This window comes from Neocloeon triangulifer, unplaced genomic scaffold (assembly GCF_031216515.1).
Source record: "Neocloeon triangulifer isolate White Clay Creek 2 clone unplaced genomic scaffold, ASM3121651v1 ptg000003l, whole genome shotgun sequence".
Classification (NCBI taxonomy): Eukaryota; Metazoa; Arthropoda; class Insecta; order Ephemeroptera; family Baetidae; genus Neocloeon; species Neocloeon triangulifer.
In genome coordinates, this window is record NW_026775546.1 from 968,746 (window position 1) to 984,577 (window position 15,832).

At 35.5% G+C, this 15,832-nt stretch overlaps 3 protein-coding genes across 6 annotated transcripts in view; 2 read left to right on the forward strand and 1 right to left on the reverse strand.

The window, feature by feature from the left end:
- Positions 1-1,039: 1,039 nt before the first annotated feature.
- On the reverse strand, positions 1,040-6,387 carry LOC132193253 (ubiquinone biosynthesis protein COQ9, mitochondrial). Its single transcript, XM_059613808.1, has 11 exons — positions 6,290-6,387; positions 5,692-5,740; positions 3,260-3,306; positions 2,848-3,204; positions 2,705-2,788; positions 2,583-2,644; positions 2,259-2,513; positions 1,988-2,132; positions 1,702-1,885; positions 1,433-1,642; positions 1,040-1,374 (listed from the first exon to the last, which is right to left on the reverse strand). Coding segments are annotated over exons 6-11 (843 nt in total). The 5' UTR covers positions 2,584-2,644; positions 2,705-2,788; positions 2,848-3,204; positions 3,260-3,306; positions 5,692-5,740; positions 6,290-6,387; the 3' UTR covers positions 1,040-1,326.
- On the forward strand, positions 3,019-10,042 carry LOC132193252 (ceramide glucosyltransferase). 2 transcript variants are annotated; one of them, XM_059613806.1, is made up of 10 exons: positions 3,019-3,221; positions 6,314-6,395; positions 6,457-6,721; positions 7,461-7,602; positions 7,690-7,792; positions 7,848-7,949; positions 8,037-8,149; positions 8,255-8,520; positions 8,581-8,770; positions 9,213-10,042. In XM_059613806.1, the coding sequence occupies exons 3-10, from the start codon at positions 6,615-6,617 to the stop codon at positions 9,390-9,392; spliced, it is 1,203 nt and encodes a 400-aa protein (XP_059469789.1). In that variant the 5' UTR covers positions 3,019-3,221; positions 6,314-6,395; positions 6,457-6,614; the 3' UTR covers positions 9,393-10,042. The 2 variants fall into 2 exon arrangements, with proteins under 2 accessions (XP_059469789.1, XP_059469790.1); XM_059613807.1 differs by having other exon boundaries at positions 6,314-6,721.
- Positions 10,043-10,809: 767 nt separating this feature from the next.
- Positions 10,810-15,832, forward strand: part of LOC132193145 (filamin-A) — a 40,171-nt gene continuing 35,148 nt past the window's right edge. For 2 of the 3 annotated variants that reach the window (XM_059613575.1, XM_059613576.1), the window contains exons 1-2: positions 10,810-10,947; positions 12,317-13,173. In XM_059613575.1, coding sequence (XP_059469558.1) covers positions 12,822-13,173 — 352 coding nt within the window. In that variant the 5' untranslated portion in view covers positions 10,810-10,947; positions 12,317-12,821. The remainder of the gene's footprint in view (positions 10,948-12,316; positions 13,174-15,832) is intronic. The other variant, XM_059613577.1, reaches the window with a different exon arrangement.

Here is a 15,832-nt window from a genome sequence, read left to right on the forward strand (position 1 = left end):
ATTGAAGTTTTTCTCCAGATATTTTCTGATTTCCTTGCTGCCGTGAAAATATACAAATTCATTTTTTGCTAGAGTTATCCAAATAGTCTAAGGGTTTCAACAACCCATTGTAAAGTTGCTACTTTGACACCATGAATTGATTTCGGAAGGTAGAGCAAAAATGCAATCTGCTGCTCACTCCACAAAATGTTAACACCACTGCTGCTTTTTTCTTGTGATTGTTGTTGCAGCAATAGTGAATTCTCCAAAGCAAACATTTTGCGATCGCAGCTATAGCTTTGGGTTGTCGCTTCTGATCTGAAGACATATTGACCTTAGGAATCAATTCACATTGTCAGAAGACAACTAAAAAAATCAACCCCATGAATTTTTAAACATAGTTTTGAATTGTTGGAATGAATTTATCACTTCGCATTGAAACAAAATTGATTAAACAGTTGAGAATTGCATAATCAGAAAACTTAAAACCAGCCAAGATGGTGTTCCATTTTAATTTGTTCTCAAGTGCTTGCCAATTAGTTAATAAATGCATTTTTTTTACGAAGAATATGCAAGACACTAATTTATTACGGGAAAATTAACTTTTCATTGATATTCTTTTGTAAACATTTGACATGATGGTTTCAAAATTTATACTCTTGAATCGTGAATATATTGCAGTATAAAAATTTCATACAATGTACTGTTGTGTAATAAGTCATTTGTAATCAAAAGTTGGCTGGCATAATTTGTATGATTGCTATCAACTTAATTGTATTTTTTGCAACAAATGTACCACCGTAAAACATTGACATATTGAATGAGGTATAGCTGAGTGAACATGAAGCAGAGTTCAATAGGGAATATTTTCTTCTGTTTCAATAAAAGAAGTTAAACAAAAAGAGTTTAGATCTTATTCGTTTGACAAAATTTTGGTAACTTTTTTTCCTTTTTTTCATTACATCTTTTACAGATCTTAAAAAAAGAACTTTTAAAAATTTTAATAATCCATGAATGAATTAAAAAATGAAAACTAAAGGATGCTTGCTGCTGTATAATAATTTGACTACAGAACTTATTTTCATTTCCAACACTGTACAGGAAATGTAATTGAAAAAAATAGCAAGAGATTTCAGACAGCATGGATTGTTATCTAACAGAGTCAACAGACATGCCTCAAAAAAGCTCTTTGTTCTTTACTTGGTAACGGTACTGGCTACATATTGACTAGTATCTTCTATTGCTTGACAAAGTTAATTCCAACTTTCATCTTGTACAGTCCATTTTATTTCCATAATTCAACATATTTTTATTTAACATTCAATTAACTTTTCTTTAATTAAGGGTTCATCTAGAGTTCCGTCGATACGACTGCATTCCAACCAAATTGCGGATCTAAAATTTAATAACAACAAATTATGAATAATCTTTTTGTCATGCCATTTATTATTACCATCGTTAGTGATGACTCAGCAATGTCTCGGAGGATTTTCTGCTGCTTGTCGCAATGCCCGCCAAATTCCTCCACCTTCCTCAAATCTTCGATTCTCCTCGACAACATGGACCATGTATCACCAAATTCGATGCTCTTGTCCTGTACTAGACTCAATTCTCCAGTAATGTAAAGACCAGCTACTGCTGCTCTTTTTGTATACCAAGTGGCCTAAATATTTTTTGTTTAGTTTTTAATCCAGTCGTAATAGCATTAATTTGACAATTTACATTAAAAGAACGATCACCAGCAAAGTAGCAAATGTCATCGGACAATTCGTAAATGAGTTTATAGGATTCTAATGAGCTCTGCGGTCGAGCCATTAAAGCCATGGCCTGCGGCCACTTTGAAAGGTGGGGCAAGATCATCTGCAGCCTTTTTTCCAGCAGTATTTGAACTTTAGAGAGCTCATCACTGGAAAAAAATTAAAATGAAGTTTAATTTGTTTTAAATTTAGCAATGCATGCATAAAATTAACTATCTGAAATGCAATTTTTTTTATAAATTGAAAAGTACCTTGTGTTGCTAACATCTAATTTATTGCGGAGAGCAATTTCTCTAAGTTCCTTGTTGCAGATTTTATGGAAGAATTGCACAAAGGAGGCTCCGCCTTGTTCAAAAATACCTTGACTGCTCTTAGAATAGCCAATTGATTCCGCACCTGTCCAATTAAAATTCATAAAATGAGATAAACCAAAATATAGGCACGACTATTAAAATCTAACAAAGTTAATTACTTTAACCTAACGAAGTTCACCATCAGGCTTAAAATTATTTTTATTCTCACCTGCTTCAAGACATTCCTTTGTCCATCCATACTGCGGCACAAGAGGCAATGCAGCTGTGAATATTTTCAATTTCACATCATCCTCTTTATTGGAACTGTCCTGCTCGTCCTTTGTCTCATTTTTATCATTTACAGGAGCACCTTCGGCAGTTCCGTTTGTTGAGAAACTGCAATTCATCTGCGCATGCTGTGCGATTTTTGTTCGGTTGCTGTTGAAGATGTTCCTACCATAACAGTGAACAACTCGAGCAAGCACTGCCAAAAAAAGATAAATCTCAGTAAGATAAATTATATTACATAATAATTATGTAATTTGCAACATACTATCTGAAAGTTTTTTTAAATTTTAAGATGAAATCCAAGGGCCTTAAGATTTTCCTTAGAACCTGGAAAAAGTTCTTAGTTCTGGACTATTTTCTGGGAGAGTGATGAAAAAATGTCCATACAAGGTTAGGTTCTCAAAGTTCGATTGTTAATGTATGTTTTGGTTGTCATAAATCTTGAATGTCAGATTTCAATAATTTGTAGATCTAAAAAACAGAAATATAAAGTTATTGACTTCGCTGATATGCTTAATCCTTTTTCCTACGATTAAATTGCCAAAAAGATCTTGAAGTCTGAATCTCTGCTGAAAAATGAAAAATATTTACGTTTGGGGGGCGTGGCTGCTGTATATTAGTTCTGGGAATTTTCCACTAGGGGGCAGACAGGACAAACGAAAAAAAAATGAAAAATTCCTCATTGTGTGACATCAAGGACATGCGCAGTCGTCCACTGTTGTTCCTTCTTTCTCAAGCAACTTCCAACTTTGCTTTGCTTTTGCTCTTGCTTGCAATCGAAATGCGAAGTGTGGCGAAACTTGGTGTGTATGTGTGACTTTAACCAGTGAGTTGCGGAAAAGACGAATGGCTTTTGGAATGGAACGCAAAGACGCAACGCGCGTGTTCTGCAAAGATTCGTGAGGTGAGTCGGACGGCAGAAAATAACAACGGATCTTTTACTGGAGGCCGGCGAATGTAGGTCCGTGTTGCGCTTTGTTTTTGCCAATCTAGAAAAGACGATTTCAAATATCTTAGAGACGGCGGAAGGGTTAATGCAAAATTTTCCCGATCAATGTTGCACCAACATATGGGCTGGTGCGTGGGCCGATTCAATTTGGTCGTCCGGGCACAGCCACGGCTATTTCTTTTCCAACAGGGGTGTCAAAGGGGTGTGGTTTTAGGGGAAAAATTGTGCTAAAGTGACAAATTTGATCATTTTTTTAGTCCAAAATTTTAAAGACGGAGGAAAAATTCACCAGCAAAACTGTGATGCAAATTAAGTGCAATACATACATATTTATAAGGAATTTAAAATAATAGTTTTTTTTTAAATCTAATTACAACCAGAGTAATAATTAAAATGAGTGCACGAAATTAACTTTTTAATTTTGTGCGAAATGATTTGACTTTTGTTCTCTCTTCGTGTACGACCAATTGTATAAAATCACACGCTATAAAAAGAGGTCTCAAATTTGAGAGAAAATGTGCTAAAAGCTTGCTAATTATGTACTTATCGCTGAGCGTTCTTGCAACCTTGCCGAGATTTCAGCAGGCGGCCAATTTTGACAAGTAAATTTTTATGTATTCCTCAAAGTTGTCAGGGAAACTTAATCTATCCAGAAGTTTTAGAATTTATAAAATAAATGCCAGAATTTGCAGAGGGTTATGATCGGAAATCTTTTTACCGATATGAATTTTGCCCTTAATTACTTTGCCATTAGTGCGAAAGTTGTAGGCCAAAGTTTGCAAGTATGAATCAAATATTTATACATTCCTGACTAAAAAGCGGCTCTTTTCAGGGCCACTGACTAATTTATTCCAATATTTTACTAATTCCTCTGCAAAAAATTTATTTCTTGGTCAAGTCGGTTGCGTGGTTTGATAACGGCATACGACAAAAAATGGAACCGCATATTGGAAAATGTTACACATTTTGCTTACTAGAAAAAACACGGTATTTTTTTCAAGATTTCCATTAAAAATCAGAGACGCATTCTCGTAGGGAAGTGTTTTCAAATAAATTCAGTCCTATCAGCCGGACCAAGGGGAAACAAAATGATAATACAATGAAAATATCCAAGCCAAATTTATATTGTATCCGTTTTTCATTCCGCTCAGTTAAATGCAATCAAAATAAGAAAAAAATTAAACGCAGACTTATTGTAAACAAAACCCATCAAGATCAATTTATTTAAACCTAATCTAATAAATTATGAAAATAAATCGCATCCTATTGAACAAACTGCACGTGAGCTGAATCGTTTTTATTGAGAGAGTCACATGACATCGATGATTACATAACGTCATAAAGATTTAACCAAACCACAATGTTAAGAACCCAATTAACTTGTCATCGATAATGCACCTTTCAATTTGTTCAAATTAAAATCCTTATTCATTTATTACGAGATGAAATAATTTTTTCTCGGAAACGGAGGCATCGCCCTCGGAATGAAATTTGATCTGTTTGTCAGTCATGTGGTTTAAGAAGAAGAAGAAGTCAAACCCTTCTCTGGCAGCCTTAAAACTGGTTTCGATGGGTTTGGCAGACGGAATTCCTCGTCCTGTTCATTAAGCTCGAGGCCGCGGTGTCGATCGGCGGCGTCACGTGCTCGTCACATTGCCGATTTTGCTTTTGCTCGTGACTTCGACCAACCCTTCGCTAATTGATGCTCCAAAAGAAAGCATTCTCGTAAGTGGGAATTCGTAATTAATAGTTTATTATACATTATAAAATTAACTTTGTGAACTGAATTTAGTAGAATGGAATGTAATGGTTAAATAATTAATGTTTAAAGTGCGTTGACTCCTGCGGTTATTTAAATTTTACAAAAAAAGGGAAAATGGTTTTATTTCTCTTTTTCTCTGTCAATGAGCAGTTTTTAGGGTTCAATCAACGATGGTGTGTGCGTCAGAGTAAAATCGTCCAGGAAATAGTATGAAGTCACTATCCGGCTTTTTATGGCAATCATTGACAAAACAAAAAAAATTACTAAGACGTTAAGGCGAAGGCGGTGCTTGTGGTAGTTGTGGTATTCGCACTGAGGATGAGTTGAGTTTTTACTTGAATGCGTTTTTCATAATATAAATCAATGTATATTTTGAAGGCCCTAGATTTTATTTTGCAAACATTATTAGGGTGAAATCTTTATTCATTTTACTCTGGCAGAAAATGAAAAAAAATACTTAAGTTAATAAATTCCGAAATGAAATTGAAAAAATTCAATTTTTTAGATCAATCAAAGCCATAACATAACCTCTGAACGTCATCAAAATCAGTTTTTTTTTGCTCAAATACCTCTTTATGTAAATTAAAAGCAATGCTATTTCTTGAAAAACTTAAACAGGGCATACCTCGTTGCAAAGAAAAAATACAAAAAAAGACAACTGACCTCAATAGGTGACCTGTGGTCTGCTGGTACTGGTTTTGTCGTGTCTAAACTAAAATAAAAGGGAAGGAATTCGTAAATTTTTTTAAATAAAATGGGGAGAATTTAATTATTATTATTATTTTTTTTAATTGTTTATCCCTCTTGGGAATTTTTTTTAAGGATTCCTTATTGACATAGTCAAATCAAGTCTTTACAACAATGGTGATTAAATTTTCCAATTATTGATAAAAATGTTTCCTTTTGTTGAAAAGACTTGATTTTGATTGTGTCAATAAGGAGACCTATATTTAATGCTATTTCTGTTTAATTAATTTCAATTACTTCTAAAGAAGTATTGACAGGTGTGCGCAAATTAAAATTTGGGCCTGTTTTAGTTGAAAACTTTTTTTTCATTATCTTGGCTGGGATTTATATGTTTGGCCAATTAATTTTTTATCCAGAGCGCAACGGTAAAGAACGTTAAATAGCAAGCTTGGCCTTGAGTGGTTAGGCAACCATCCTTTTTCATAAGGTCACTTTTTTCACCCATACACCTGTTTCTATTTGCACGGTAAATAAGTCTTAAGTGCTTTTTTATATTATAACAACGTTGTCTGACTTGTCTGCACTGCTCGTTTTTCAGATGCTGCGTGTCGATTCGGCCGCATTTCTGCCGCTTCTGCATAACCTTTGCTTCTCTTCACTATCGCCTCGACGGTACTCCAGTGAGTGAGAGAGTCCGGCCCTAAAACGCAAGACTGATACCATCGCGTGTGCGTTTTCCAGATAATGCAGCAGCGCCGGCACCGTGAGTCACCGCCTGAATACTCGCTCGGCTGATGCATCTGTCATTATCTTATCGAACTCCATTCTGCTGAAGTTGCCAAGAGGGTCGGCCGCGCGCACCGAGCAGCTCTTCTTGAAGGCACAGCACCCCGCCAGAGATGCTGGACCCACTCTCTCCGACATTCACAGTCGACGTCCTCGCCCTCGGCATCATCATAGGATGGCTTTTCGTCTGGTCCATGCATCTCATTGCCATCATCTATGGGTGAGTTCGGAGCAACAAATTTGGACCTTTTACACAATCAAATTATGTTTTGGTTTTTGCCTCCAAAAAAGTAGTCAAGACAGTCTAATCAAACCTGTTGCAAACTAAGTTGAACTGGTCAAAGTCTGATATATCCAGTATCCAGTGTTTATATTTTTCAAAAATTAGTATTTTTATTTTCATTAAAAGTAGTTTTTTTCATGGAGATTAAATAAATAAACAAAATTTGTTAATCAATAATTATTTAAAACCCTGTTAAATAAAGATAAAGCCTCAAATAAGTAATAAAAATTATCATTTTTATATTAATCTGAAAAATGGAGACATAAAAATTCTGCAAAAGATTAAGATTAATTTGGAATCCTTATTGATAAAATTTTACCCAAAGATTAAATATGAAATTCGCATCCAATTTTTCATTTAGTGTTTTGCATGAATATTTTTTAGGGGGAATATTATTGGAATTTTTAAGACGTTGGCTTGTAAGCACTGATTATAAGGAAAAAACTCCTTCAAAACAAGGACACTTACGTATTGTTAAATGACATGACGAATCACAGACAATGAATAATGGCAGCAACCTCCATTCATTGTCGGTTAATGTTTGCTCCCAATATTCTGCAGGCATTTTTAGAGATAACACTTATCAAAAATTACTAATTAAAATTTAAGTTGGTAATCGATAACATCGAACAAGTAAACCTTTTCCAACAATTTGTTAACAATTTTTTCTTTCCAGCAAATACCGACTCCATCGAAAGGTGCTGAAATATCCTGCGGAACATCCGTACCCGGGCGTTTCAATCTTAAAGCCTCTGATGGGAGTTGACCCGCACCTTCTGGGAAATCTCGAAACCTATTTTACACTCAGCTATCCCAAGGTGAGTTTCATTTTTGTGGAGATAAGCCTAGTCAAACATGAGACAAAGAGAGGAACCGCTGAAGCTCATTATTTCATCTGTTTTCAGTACGAACTGCTGATATGCATAGAGGATGAGAGTGATCCTGCAATAATGATTGCCAAAAGTCTGATCGAGAAGTATCCAACGGTAGACGCGCGTCTTTTCATTGGTGCGTCATAATCTTGTTCTATCAAAATGTTACTTATTTTGAGTGTTTTAATCAGGAGGGGAAGACGTTGGTGTGAACCCTAAAATCAATAATATGCAACCTGGTTATGCGGCATCAAAATACGAACTGATCATGATTTCGGATAGTGGGATCCGAGGTGAGTATTTTTCTTTTCATTTCATTAAATATTATTTACTAGTTGAGCAAAAATCTACGTAAATATTAAATCTTATTGTCTCTTCAGTTAAGGAGGACACTTTACTAGACATGGTTAGCTACATGAAAGATGACATTGCACTAGTCCACCAGATGCCGTTTACTTGTGATCGTGATGGATTCGCTGCCACGTTTGAAAAGGTAAATAATTCTCGGTATTTATTTAAAAATTCGAAACAGTCTCTTTTACTGCTACACTAGATATTTTTGCTTTTTTCCTTATTAATTGTTAAATTTGGTTTTCAGATTTACTTTGGCACCATTCAGTCGCGTATTTATCTCTCCGCGGAGTTCTTCTCCATCATCTGTCACACCGGCATGTCAACGTTAATGAGAAAGAAGCTGCTAGATGAAGTAGGAGGCATTAGAGCGTTTGGCTGTTATTTGGCCGAAGACTACTTTTTTGCCAAGTCACTCAGAGATAGGGGCTGGAAGTCTTGCATTAGCAGTCAGCCTGCTTTGCAGAATTCCGGCATATGTGATATCTCCAGTTTTCAGAAGAGATTGACCAGGTAACATGATATAAAGCTGTTATATTGAGAAATCTCATTTTTGTCTTCTCCAAAATCAAGATGGGTTAAGTTGCGAGTGGCTATGGTGCCATTTACGATCATCCTCGAGCCACTCTCGGAGTGCCTCATCCTAGGTGCCATCGCTGCATTTTCAGCCAACTACCTGTTCAAGTGGGACCCTCTCGTATTTTATCTAGTTCATGTGCTTGTCTGGTTTCTTTTGGACTGGATCCTCCTCTCCACAGTTCAGGTTTGTTGAATTTAAATATATTTTTATTCATATTCTGTTCATTATCATTGCTTTTTTGTAAGGAAAAAAATGAACAATTTATAAATATACAACGCATTAATCAGTTACTTTTGTCTCAAAACTAAAATATTTTGCTTAAATATAAGCAATTCAAGACTTTTGACAGTTTTGACTTGATAAGTTTTTCCGTTTACTGTTTGTACTTGGTTTTATACAGTTTATTGCAGTCTATTAAATATAATTTTTTTTATTTGAAAAAAAAAATTACTTTTTTGGGCCCACCAAGGAGAACTAAATAATATTTGCATTGAAAATTATTCTATATTAATGTAATTTAATAAGGAAATTTTACAATCTCAACAAAAAACAAAAATTTAACTAAAGAACAAAATATAAATAATTCAGAAAAACATTTCTAACCTTTACCAAACTTTGATTGCAGGCTGGCTCTGTTCCCTTCAACAAATTTGACTTTGTGATAGGTTGGTTGTTCCGTGAGTGCAGTGGCCCCTATCTTTTCATTTGCGCCCTGATCGACCAGACCATCCAGTGGCGCACCCGAACTTTCCGTCTCCGTTGGGGCGGCATCGCGGAAGAGATAAAACCCAAAATCAAACTGTAAAGATGCAGCAAGTTTAGTGTGCCTGTTCCTTGGCTACGATAAACATAATTGATTTTATTTGCAAGCATATATTGCAAGCAGTGAGTGAGAGGGACACAAATGGTGTGAGAGTGTGCAGGAAGTCCAGGAAGGTATCACCACTAATATCGCAAGCTAAAAAGCTGTCCGTCCTTGTGCATGCAGCTGAAGTAAGTCGAGGTGGGATGTTGATAACATCTACGAAAGAATTATAGTGCTGTTGAAAGTTGAGATGGACCAAGCAATTTTTTACGAAAAACAAAATGACCACTTGTGGTATTTTTCAATGAACCAAATAGTGGATAAGGTGGGAAAGTCTAGGCTTTCTATGATTTCTGTGTAAATCGTCACTACAAGTAAAAATAAAATGACATTTACTTCTGGTAATATGTAGCGGGGAGGAAAATCATGACAAAATGATTATTTTAAACAAATGTTTTTCCAATTTAGTCCAATTTGAGTGTTGTTTTTTTCATGCCTGACCTGCTAAATGATAATTTTATTTTTATTATCAATTTTTTCCAAGACTGCCTCTTTTTTCCGAAACGCTTATGTATTGTTTGCTAAATTGGAATGATTGTAAAATAATTTATATAAAATATATTCATTATTAAAACCATAACTTTCTAGCAGCTTTTGTATGATTTTTATTAAATAAATGTTTGTCCCACCATAATAAATTTTCTTTCATTAATAAAAGTCATACAAGTTAAATGAAGTGTGTATACTTTACGTGCACATTTTGAGCACTCATTTTCAATGAGTGGATGAGAGCTGTGCGCGGTATGTAGTAAAACTACATTCCATAATTTGCATTTAGAGGCATTACATGATTGTTCATTACATTTTTGCCACTGTTCTTCAATTTTGATTTTTTTATTGCTAATACGTACATCATCTTCTCAATTACTGCAGAAATTTTCTAAAAAGATTTCACTTTTGGCAACTTAATTTGTTTCTATACAAAGTTTTTTTAATAATCGCCAGTGCAAAATAAATGCAGATGGTAATAAGCACATACATACTACTATATTTTTCTGTTTTTAGTACATCACAATAATTCATATGTTCTCTTTGTAGCATTTATATTATCAAACATATAAAACGCAAACCCAATCGAGCTACACATTAATTCTGATTGATTTTTCTAATTTTAAGTTACATTTTTTAGACCATATATAGAAAAAAAATATTATTTTGGTGCTTTTGACCCGACAGACGCACATGTGAGTCATCCAAACGCAGCTGAGGCAACAATCCCTTGCCTTGGTCCACATTTAAAGCTTCTCCCATATGCCGAAGAGTGATCCTTACCTTATTAGGAGTAAAAGCAGCCTCCTCGTTAGGCGCCGGCAACACCATATACCCCACCTTTGCGCACACAGCTTCTTTGCATATTCAAGCCCAGTCTCAAATGTCAGAAAGCAGACATCAGTCGTGCCGTTTCGACTCAAGAGACCAAGTGCGAAATCAAACATCTGAAACATCATATCTTGCAGAGGAGACAATTTGAAGATTTAAAACAGGATAAGTTTTGGTAATACACTATTCTGCCCTAAAAAACGTTTTGCAGTGTTTTTAAGCCAATTTAAATCATTTATTGTGTCTTAATTTTATTTCCATATATGGTTGAATTTTTTAATAGATTTAACTTGTATTATTTTCTTTTCTTAAATTAATTAAATTAATTTTTCCAAACCTGTCATACTCGCAACGCTGAATAAGTTTGAGTAGAGAAATCCTTTATCTTTGTATACTCAGTAAAACATTTCAAACAATCAACACCAATTAAATTTTTATCACAACATCTGAACTTAAGTTATTATGAATATGTTTTATATAATTTATAAGTTTTGGTGTTTCCGATCTTGATACAGTATTTAACAAATCGGTGTGCTCAATTTTTTATGAGGCTGAAGGGTGATATATATTATTGAGATAATTAAGATTTCTCAATTTTTTCCCATATATCTTAAATCAAAGCGGATTATATAAAATTAATTATTGAATTTAATAATAAAAAAATTCTACCTTCACTTAAAATATTAATAAAATCGCGCGTTTTGTAGGCTTTAGAAAAGCCTACAATCAATCAATTATACCGCACATAATATAAATTAAATACATTTATTTTAATAGTGTAAACTGAATTCGCGTATGTTATTAGAGAAATTGTTGAGATTCACTCTAATTACCCTGTTGTCTTGCTGAAGGGGACGCAGGAAAAACAATACCGTCTGCATTTTCGCCATTTGTTCTCAATGCTTTGTCACTAGAGCATAGTTAGATTTTTATGGTCGCAGACTTCATTGAAAAGGGGAACAATAATAATCTAAATATAATAAGCCTTGTTTATTAATTTTCCACCTTGACACAGGCACTTAGAAATAAAACCAGCAACAAGATAAAAATAATAGTGTGGAATCATAAATTCAATGCAACACTGTTTTTTATGCTAAAAACAGATAGAATTTTGAATTAAATCAGCATCAAAATTTTAAGTAGATTATATTTTATTATACTTTCAATGCATGTGTGCAAAACAAGTTGCTTTTTGTAATTCAAAAATAAAATCTAAAAAGAGGACAAGAGAATGCAAGAAAAGGGATAAACTTCTCCTACATTTCAGGTCAGGGACAAAATTAAGCAGAAAATATTTTTCGGCTTTCATCGCCTCCTACCTTTTTTTAGGCCCGGTGCACCCTTCTATTAAAAGCAGGCGCATGGCGCATTCTTAAAATTTTCATTCTTGATTTTTGCAATTCTCTTATTTTAAAAATTGAAACAAAAACCATTTACTTGTCTTTTCAAATATTTCATATTATTTTTCTTAAAAAAATTGAATTTCCAGAATAAAAAAATCCTTATTTTTTATACGTCCGTCCCTAACCCTGACCTTCTTGCAGCGGCACACAGAGCAGAGGGCCCCGAATTAGGACCGAGAGAGGGGTATGCAGACAAGAAGGGAGGTCTATTCTGGGCCGCGGCGAGGACGAGAGGAAAAGCATCAACAGATCTGACACCAGAGAGGAGCAGAGGGAGGAAAGTGAGAGCTAAGGGCGCGCGCGCACGGCGCTGAAAATCTCCACCACGGTAGCACATGTGGGTCGCTGGCAGGCTGGTGGTGCACCAGTCAAGTCCAAGTCGTCGATAAAACGCGTGCGCCCACACCGACCGACCGAGAGAGAGCCCAAAGCAAGCAGAGTTCAGGGCCCGAGCAGCAGCAGCTCTCCCGGTGCAGCATCCGATGTGCGATTTGCGCCTGGCCGAGCGGTGAGCGTGCGATCGGAGGTGCGACGCAGGTTGCCTACGCGGCCAGGGGGAGCCGACTAGCGGCGAGCGCCGCGACAGGTCCAGCAGCAGCACGTTCAACGAGATAAGCAGCAGCTCCAGCAGGGACCCCGCCCAACAATGCTCAACAATGCTGAGGAGCGGCGCGGCTCCGACAGTATCGCCGGCGACGAGGACGAGATGGTGGCCACGGAGCGCGACCTGGCCGAGGACGCGCAGTGGAAGCGCATCCAGCAGAACACGTTCACCCGTTGGGCCAACGAGCACCTGAAGACCGTCGAGAAGCACATTGGCAGCCTCGAGACCGACCTGTCCGACGGCCTGAGGCTCATCGCCCTGGTCGAGGTGCTCAGCGGCAAGCGGCTGCCCAAGCACAACAAGCGGCCCAACTTTCGGTCGCAGAAGCTCGAGAACGTGTCCGTGGCGCTCAAGTTCCTCGAGGATGGCGAGGGCATCAAGATCGTCAATATCGGTGAGTGTCCGATTTTTTTCATTAAATATTTCTCATTCACCTTTTTCCCTTTTTCCCGCGAGTAACTTCTGTGCCGCGTCTATTAATATATTAAAAAGCGCCGCACGTTCCTATTGTGCGCCGCGAGTGGAGACCGGCATTGTATGTAAGTGCATGCCAGACTATTGGCTCGTATTTTTTTTTTAAACCTGCCTCTGGTCGTATAATCTAATTTTCTTAAAAATTTATCAAGTCTTTTTAATTGAAAAATTGAAAGTTGGTTAATTTTACGTTGAAGAATTGATTACTTGATTTATCAACAGTATTTCATTATCTAAAATTTTGGGGAACAAGATAAAATTACGTAGAAACCATTTTTCATAGAAAATACTAAAAAGTCATTGTATTCTTGCAATTAGTCTTCAGATTCATTCGCGATCTAAAATTTTTTTGCTTATTACGTTTTTTTTAATTGATTTTACAGGTAAAATCGTTGAAGTAGTTTTTGGTAGTTTTACTTTTATTGTTTTTCATGGAAAAATATACAATTATGTAAGATAGGACAATGAAGCATTTTTTTTAAATTTAATTATACTTGCTGCACGTTTCAATATCGCCAAAATTTAATTGATTTACCTTTTTTCATGAAATATAAGGAGATTATTGTTAGTTTTTTTACACAATTCCTTCGCCAGAAAGATTGCACAATGGCTTAAAACAGCTTATCTATCTACTATAGCAGCTGATAGAATGGATTACGTGTTGGAATCCGTAGCTCATAAATCGACAAAGTTGGACAAAGCTTGATAATTATCTTTACGAGTCCTACATACTGAAAACATTTTTTTCTAAACATCCCGCAATCTAAAAAAATGATTTTATTATTCTTTTCAATATAATGCTGACATTAATTTTACGTTTTATACTCCTTGTACCAAGATAAATAATTTAATTTTTGAAAATAAAAATGACAAAATGAAAACATGCTCATCAGTGTGTCGCTGTTTGTTATTTGCACACGGGCATAAATATATATTTACCTCGCTGCCGCAGATCTGAGTGAATTTTTGTTATCACTTATCAGAAGAAAGAATACACGTGTATTTACAACCATTCCTCAATTTTTAGTTTGCCGTAAATTGTCTAGATAGAGGTGGAAAAATTTTTGTTAAGTAGGCCTTGCAAATATTACAAGTCTGAAATGACAGTTCTTTTTTTTTAAACATAAATATTTACAGTCAGCTTTTGAAACTTTTCGAGATTGAAATTAACTTGAAAATATAATGAATTTGGAATCAAAATTATTGAGATGCTAAAAATAAATCCATGTTGATTTAATTTGAAAAATTAATTTTGAGACGACACAGCAGGAAGTATTCAAACTTGCACCCACTGTTTAATTTAATCAGTCTGTGAAGAAAAGCGTGCCCGCCTGCTCACGCGAGATGCTGTGCTGGTGTGTTTGTGCGCGGAGGGTTAAATTTAGCACCTTGAATCACCGCAATGAGAAACGTGGAGCAGATGAGTATTGGTCTCGTCAGTGGCGGGTCGGCTCGGTCGAAAATATTCATAACACACGCCACAGGCGCATGACTCTACCTGTTTCCAAGTGACGAGGAAAATAAAATTTAATTTAAAAAATTTTTAATGTGAACGGTTGAAAGGGATCTGTTATTAAATACGAACCGGCAATGATGAAATATAATTATAAAGGTGTGTGCGTTGCGTTTTCTTTTTGCAGGTGTTGTATTGTTTTCATTGTGATAGCGAAAAGTATGCACAATTATTAGATCGTGTCAACCGACCAGGTTTCATTTGAGTAATGCAAGAAGAATTTTTTTATTGATACAACCATCAAAGTTGGAAATTTTTGTTTAGGAAATTAAAATTCAATGTCATAGAATGATTTTGATGGATTTATAACTTTATAAAGAATTAAATTTTCCCAGTATTGTTCGACATTTTTTAGAAATATTTTCACTTTATTTGATAAAATCATGATAAAATTTAAATTGTTTAAATATTTTCTTGACTTTATTTTCCAATTGTAAATAAACATTTTTTTGTTTTTAAATATTTGGCAACAAAAAAGTTAGTCAACTTAAAATTAGAAACAAATCGATATTAAAAACATTATAATTCTTATCAAGAAAAACAGAATTTCAGTTTATTTTATTACAATAATCCAATTTAGCATTCATTTTTGCTCCCTTAAAATTTCTTTAATTTTTTTAGAGTCAAGAAAAGCATATATAATTTGCTCCATTAATCTCAACTATTTCTTCACGTGTGCTTAAAAAACATGTCACTTAAAATTCGGTTAACGTTTCGCTGAGCTATAAAATAAACCTGCTAAGCACAATATGCAAACGAAGCGCATAAAATCTGAATTTGACGTAGATGACAATGAAGCGCAGACCCCTTTCGAATGCACAAAAGGTCAAGTGTATACAGAGTGCTCGCAATTGTTCTCCAACCCTGGGGCGATTTCGGCTGGCGCTGAATGATTCAAAACTTTGAATACAAGCGCAGAGGCGCGAGCAGGTTCAACTTTTTTACTCCTCTTTCGCCGTTCACTCTTGCTTTCAAAAGAAGGCCTGGGTGTTGTTCACCTCGCAGTGCTGCCAGAGCACATTTTACTATACATGTAAGTAAATTATAAGCGCTGCATGGAATCTCC